The following is a 7,242-nucleotide window of genomic DNA, read 5'->3' as shown; positions in this document are numbered from 1 at the left end:
CATATATCCTTCTTCCTTTTAACCTCTCTCTTCTCCTCTGTTTTTACTGTCTTTTTTTTTAAATGAAGCAGATATGTCCTCAGTACACACATAATGAAGATGTATGTACTGTGGTGTTTTGATTTTGGTGATTATGATCTTTTTATTTTCCTAAAAAATAACCTTTACTGGTGTCACATTTTGCTCAGACTCTATATCATGGAGAACAATAGACAAATATGAACATACTAGACTGATCTATTACAATCATTGAAAGAAGTAACCAAAAGCATAAATGACTACCAGCCCAGATGCTCCTGTTCAGCCTGTGCTCCATCACAGATACAGGAAAGCCATGAAAATATCTCCGCAGAGAGCCTCAGCTAACAGTAGGAAAAGTTGGTAGCTATTTCCTATTCAAGCAACAACCATCCCTATGGAGTCTATTTTGAAGAAGCTTATTCCAAAACTATGAGGGAAAAATAAGAAGTAACTCCTCAATGGAGACTTCAGAATCTTTTTTCTGACCAAAGTTCCATGCCCAGATAATGTACATATTTCTATACTACCCCCAGGAAGTTAGTGGGCGTATTATTGTGAATGCTGGCAATACCTTCACAGCACATAAAGCTCCTCTTTACAAAATTGGAAAGAAATACACGTTTGCTGTCTTACCTTTTTCACGTGACGAATAAGCCATACCTCCAAAACTTCATATGATGTTAACGAAGGTAGGAAACCTAAGAACAGAAACATTTTGATATTAAAAATATTAAAAACACGACCATAGAACCTGTCAAACACTAATCCTGGCCAACTTCTTTCTCTTAAATATCTCTTCATAAGTTTTGGAAATTGCCTGGAAATAAACACCTAGGAGAGTAAGAGAGCGTGAGGGAGCGTCGTATGCTGTTTGCTTTTCAACCGTAGCAGTAGTTTCCCCAACTGATACGAAGGGATTTATTCATTTGTCAGATTAGTACTTTTCTTAAAATACTTTTCTTCATTAAATATGAACCCAAGACACATCCATCATTTACCTTGCTTTCTTTTATATTGGTCATATATAAACTGGTTGGGAAAATAAAAAGTAAACATGAGATCCCTTGTATCAACATAAAACTAGGCCTAAAACCTGTTGTTACCTTTTTTTAGCCTGTCTATACAGTGGCTTACTCCCCCCCCAGACGCGTCCCCGCCAAAAAAAAAAATTATCGACATGTACATCACAAAGCCAGATATCATGTTTCAGTCAGGAGTTTTTTTTGCATATATAGATGATGTATTACTGAAAATCAAAATCCATGTATACACATACAAGCAAATTAACACAAACGTTTGTTGAGTTATCTCAACAAACTATAACCTTTTCAGTTAAAAAAAAGTTTTTAGAAAGAACAGAACATTAACAGTGACGGGAAATTCATAATAGCTAAATATAAAATAAGCTTTGTCTTTGAAACTAATTCTTGTACATTTCTTTTTGAACTAAAAAATAGCTAGCCAACGGTTTCCATTCACAGCAACATGTAATCAGGGTTGATATAGTCTATGCACAAAATATATGTGGATATTCCTTTACCTAATCTTCTTAAAATCTGAGACATGGCTTTCCTGAAATAAAGTAAGATTTTATGTATCGTAGAGCCTAACACTTAATACATTAGTACATTCTAGTCATAATACTATTATTGAGAAATCTAAAAGACAACCTTATCGGATATTTCCCATATCTCATATTTACAGGACATTTTTAGACATGCATTTCAAGAACTATGTACTAACAAGATAAACGATACTAAAGTAGTATGGAATTTTTGGAGCTTGAGTCTCTAGGATACGTGAAAGAAGACTATTTATTTAAAAGACACCTATCCAATTGAAATGAAAATGTTGTCAAATTTATATCATTAGTAAGCATAAGAGAAATCTGAAAAGAAACGCTCCCTGTCTTTCCTGTCTTTATCTGTGATTAATTTTGTCCAGTTTTAAAGAATGGTTAACTTCATTCTTCTAACACATTTTGGTTTTCCTAGTTGTTCATTTTCCTTTAGGTTGTTGACATTTAGGGCAATTTGTCTATAACCTCACTCACAGAAGATTCCAGAACCAATCCCTGCTTGAATTTCTGTTAATAAGAGGCAGAAGGCTGTGTGAACAAGTATAAAAACAGGTACACATTTGAGGGAGCGGAGTCAATATATTTAATAGTTGAGATTTCTATAAATGTCCTGATGAAAAGTGATACGCAAAGTCATTGGCTCAGATAGTCCCTCTAAGTTTGAATTAATCTAAGTTTGAATTAATCTGATTTATTTAACCAAGTTATTATAATAGGCATTTCTCTTTGATCAGTCTTCTATTTTTCAGCCATTCGTTCATTCATTAATTCAACAAATATTTATCAAAGTGCCTAGTGTGATTATGTGCTACAGAAAAGGCAAGGATATTTACAGTGGGGGATTGTGAGCCCAATGGGTATGATGAACATGTATGAAGCAAAAGACACTAATCACATCCAACCAGCTCCAATTCAGCTCAACGTTAGAATCCAGCAATAATAGTACAGATGGCGTAAAGTACATCTGTGTGTATCTGTATGTGTACACACACCTATGTATATATATTTATCTATCTGTACAAACACTACATATGTATACACACTCTCTATGTAATATATAATATATGTATAATGCATATAAATTCTAACAAGTGTATTTGTGTTATCTTTAAAATAGAACAATTGTATCTTGAAGTGGTAAATGCAAAGAACTGGTTTTTATTGTTGATCTGTGGATTTAATGATTTTTTAGGTGAAAAGGATGTTTAAGTGTACAATTTCTTTTCTTAATTTAATATATTTATGTAAATGCATGCCTGAAATTTGGTTAGATTGACTGTGTTTTGTGTCCTTTAACATGATCAAATGTATTAAACTTTATCTTATGACCCGATATACATGTGCTATTTTAAAATTCTTTTTTATTTTAGTATTTTAAAAAAGTTTTCCCTAAATATGCATACTCATTATATGAACAGTAATTTTTAAATATTTTATACCCAAACTACTTCTTCAAAATAGTCTTGCCTTTTGTCTTTTGTCATGTTCTAATTTTAAAATTTTATTCCCCAAAATATATGCCAATGGTAATGGTCAGTTGCATTGTTTAAATATACCAGGCAGCCATAGCATGTTATATTGACTTCAATTTATTCTAAGTTGTAAATGACTTAAATCTTATCCTTTAAAGTAAGTAAGAATTAATAAGTGAAGAATGTCAAAGAGCAGTTGAGAATACTGAGCTCCCAAACCGATGGGCAGAAGCACGTAGAAGGGGAGAGGCATGAGAAAAGGTGGTTGCAGATACCCTCAAACTTTGTTGACCTTGCCATTTTGTTTCCAGTTAACCCTCTCAAGAGTATTTATATAAGGTGAGAGATGCTATTTTGAACATGAGTATTAAATCTGCCAATATTCTTTAGAAGAGCAAAATGCTTTCATCTAGGTCTCCTTTCTTCTTCCTGAATAAATACATCCCTTTGACTCATTGAGGAGGAAAGCTGTTCCACTATATGAGATGTTTATTTCTAAGAGAATAAAATGTGTTACAAGCTTATTCACAGACAGAGTACCTTAGCTCAGGTTACTCTCCAGAGGTTTTAAGTTAGGCAAAACGACAACATAAAAAGTGTCCTTTAGCTCATTCCACAGAGGACCAGGAAGCACAGAGTTCTCTCTCCCTTAGGCACCTCCCTCCCAGTTCTTAGAATCTGTCCCAGTGGTTTAGTCCTTAGTCACCCTCTTTCTTTCCTGTGCAAGTCTGGTCTCTCCAACCAGATTACCAATCTCCCGAGAGCATATCTCCTACTTTCAGAATCCCTGACAGACCTAGAGCAGCTCCTGAATACTTGCCGTAAAGAAAATGATAGTAATAATATGTACATAACAGTTTAGAGATGGAAGTGAGTTCTTGCTGTTGCTAATCTGGGTTCGTTCACTGTCCCTTGATTGGCTTCTCAGCTCTGCTGTTGCCAGTGTGACTAACTCCCTGCATTAAATTCCCTTTGTCGTAAACACTCGAAGTGGTTTCTGTTTTCTTTTTTTTGACTAATTGACATTATATACATGCATATATATATGTATACACACACACACACACACACACACACACACACACACATTTAAGACAGAGATGAGAAGAGAGATAACATGGTAGAATTACAAAGGGACGTGATGAGATTGTCCTCAGGAGAGCACATTAGGAAATCAGTGCCTTGAATCCAAGTGTGATCACAGCAAGATGTAGTAAGAGGGATCCTACCTCCAAACCTGATATGTGACCCTTAAATGATTTAGGCAGCTACCAGCTGAAAAGGCCATTATTCCCACAGCTGTCACTAAGGATTTACATAGCTCACATTTGCACTATTAAAACTATCAGCTTCAAGTTTGTCCAGGAGGCTGACAGCTAATGTGAAAGATAGTACTATGAACTTGCTTCTTTACACTCACTTTTTTAAAAGCATTTTTTAGACAAATATATCATTTCCAAAGGAAGTACAACTTAAAATAGCCGCCATGCTTAGTCTCTGATCAGAAAAAAATATATACAGTTTTTTCTATTTGGAGTTCCAAAGCAGTCTCTCTGAAGATTAAATCCTACCATCATTCAAAGAAATGAAAAGATAAAAGGAAGAAAAACAACTTGGATGAAATATTTCTTCTGCATTTTCATAACTTGATTTGTCTGATTTCTATATAATATTTTCTATGATTAAAACAAACAAACAATGTAAAAGGGGGAGAGGAGGGGTCAGGAGAGGGAGGGGAGCGCCTGGGTAGCTCCTGACCACAAAGCTCATTCTTGGGACTACGCCCGCGTCGGAAACGACTTGAGCTCATTCTTGCAGTTTAATAAGATGTTGTCAGATCGCTATGACATATTTACGGCCTTATCATTAAAACTACTTGATGAAAAATCTATGTACTTCACGTAAAACAATTTAGATTATCGTAGACACTGTTGTGATCTATAGCTACCAAAAGTCACACACGCCAGGTGTGCTGGCAGGAACCCTGCGCCAGGGCTGTGAGATGTGGGTCTTGGCCATGTGTCTCCCCGAGTAATTAACGGGGTGGTATTGGGTATTGCTTCACTATACTGGGACTCAGTGTCCTTATGGAGAAAATGAGACTGAGGTTCCTTCCAGCTGTAACAGGGATTGTTATTAGATATCACTAATCCCAGGATCCATGTGGATTACAGATTTGAAATTGCAAATCTCAGACAGGAGTCCATTAACTACTCCTTTTCATTAACTTGTGGTGGCTAAATAATTAGAAAAGACACTCTTACTCATTCTTTTGCTTCTCCTATCCCAGTATGGTTCATTCTTGAACCTTTCAATGTCTTCTACAGCTCTCACTAAATTTCTAAAACACTATCTGATCTATCATCATTTTTCTTTGTGCTGAAGAAATACACTGTTACAAGGATGTTGCCACTCCCTCCAGGGTCCTTAATGTCTAGTTTTACAACTGTCAGAAATATAACTATCTTTTCCAAGAACTGTGTCCCCAAGAGGACTGCTGGAAGCACACTTGACTTGACAGATAGATACCATGTTCTGGGAAGATACAGGGCATAAACGCCTGGAAGTCATCATCTAAAAGGCAGACAATTCATGATACCGGAGAAGTGTAAACCTGTGTCTGCTGGGGCTGCCCTAACAATACCGACTGGGTGGTTTAAACCAGGGCCGCAGACTGGTACTGGTCATTGGCTGTTAGGAACTGGGCCACACAGAGGAGGTGAGTGGCAAAACTTAACCTGTATTTGCTTCTGCTCCCCAGCGCTAGCATCACCGCCTCAGCTCTACTTCAGATCATCAGGCATCAGATTCTCATAGGAGCACAGGCCCCTGGTGCCAAAGAAGTTAGGGACCGCTGGTTTAAACAACAGAAATTCGTTGTCTCGCAGCTCTGGAGGCTAGAAGTCTGGAATCTAGGTGCCAGCAGAGTTAGTTTCTTCTAAAGGCTGTGAAGAAGGATGTGTTGCAGGCTTCTCCTTGGCTTGTGAATGGCCATTTTCTCCCTGTGTCTTCACGTAGTCTCTCTTCTATACATGTCTCTGTGTATTAGGACACTGGTCATACTGGACATGGGCCCACCCTCACAACCTCATTTTAACTTCATTACCTCTGTGAAGATCTTATCTCTGAATAAGGCATTCTGAGGTCCTGGGGTTTAGGACTCCAACATATGAATTAGAGGGGAGAACACAATTCAACCCATAATGCCACATCCCAGAAATGGCATCAGACTTACCGAGGTCTCGCTTTTATTGTCTAAAGCAGTGCTCCTCAAACTTCAGTGTGCCTCCAGTCACCCAGAGACTTTGCTGAAATACAGTCACCAGGGGACTTTGCTAAAATGTAGATTTGGATTTAGTAGGTCTGGGGCGGGGCTCAGAGTGCAAATCTCTAATAAACTCCCAGGTGACGTTAATGCTGCTGGTACCTGGGCCACACTTGAAGAACAAGGGTCTAAAGCTTATGGTTTATAGAGCTACAGTTTATAGGTTTTTTTTTTTTTTTTAAACTTTAAGGACAGAATAGTAATTCTGGAATAGACTTGATAGAAAATGGCTTTCTGCCTCAAAAAAGGAAACGATGATATGTCCCATATCTGAATTCCAGGCTTGTGCTTAGTTGAGCAGAATGCACACAGCACAGAGTGACTGTTTGTGCAAGGCAGTCAGTCATCACCATGATGCCCAGGCTACTTGCTGTTGTTACTACAGCTGCTGCTTTTATTTTTAGCAACAGCATCATAATCAGCAAACAAGTACAATACTTTCATGTATGCTGGAATTCTTCTATCTGTTCAAAATAAACTGGGTTGCTAAAAAGATATGTACCATAAAATAAAATATATGCTTGTTTTAAGCAGCGTAAATTCTGCCAAGATAGTATATAGTAATAACAGAAAACCTTGAGAGACTTCTGTCAAAAGAAAAAATTTAAAAAGGCAAATTTCACTATGAATACATACATTTAAATGAAGATATAGACCTTGAAAAAAAGATAATGAACTTCTATGTTGTACTGACTTTTCAGAAATAAAGTATTATACCTTTATCTTCACATCCAGATAGAATTATGTTAAAGTTGTAAACACATCTAGAATTATATCAAAATGCCTTGGAAGCAACTTTCAGTGCTACTCACGAAAGAATAGTACTATCTGATTCACACGTTCAT

The 7,242-nt window shown here is 36.8% G+C and overlaps 1 protein-coding gene across 1 annotated transcript in view; it reads right to left on the bottom strand.

Moving 5' to 3' along the window:
- ANAPC10 (anaphase promoting complex subunit 10) overlaps positions 1-7,242 on the bottom strand; it is a 261,204-nt gene that overhangs the window by 89,757 nt on the left and 164,205 nt on the right. The window contains exon 5 of the mRNA XM_015585067.2: positions 655-719. Coding sequence (XP_015440553.1) covers positions 702-719 — 18 coding nt within the window. The 3' untranslated portion in view covers positions 655-701. The remainder of the gene's footprint in view (positions 1-654; positions 720-7,242) is intronic.

The sequence above is a fragment of the Pteropus alecto genome, unplaced genomic scaffold (genome assembly GCF_000325575.1).
Source record: "Pteropus alecto unplaced genomic scaffold, ASM32557v1 scaffold50, whole genome shotgun sequence".
Taxonomy (NCBI): Eukaryota; Metazoa; Chordata; class Mammalia; order Chiroptera; family Pteropodidae; genus Pteropus; species Pteropus alecto.
The sequence above is the reverse complement of the archived record's forward strand: the minus strand, read 5'-3'. Positions and strand labels throughout refer to the sequence as shown.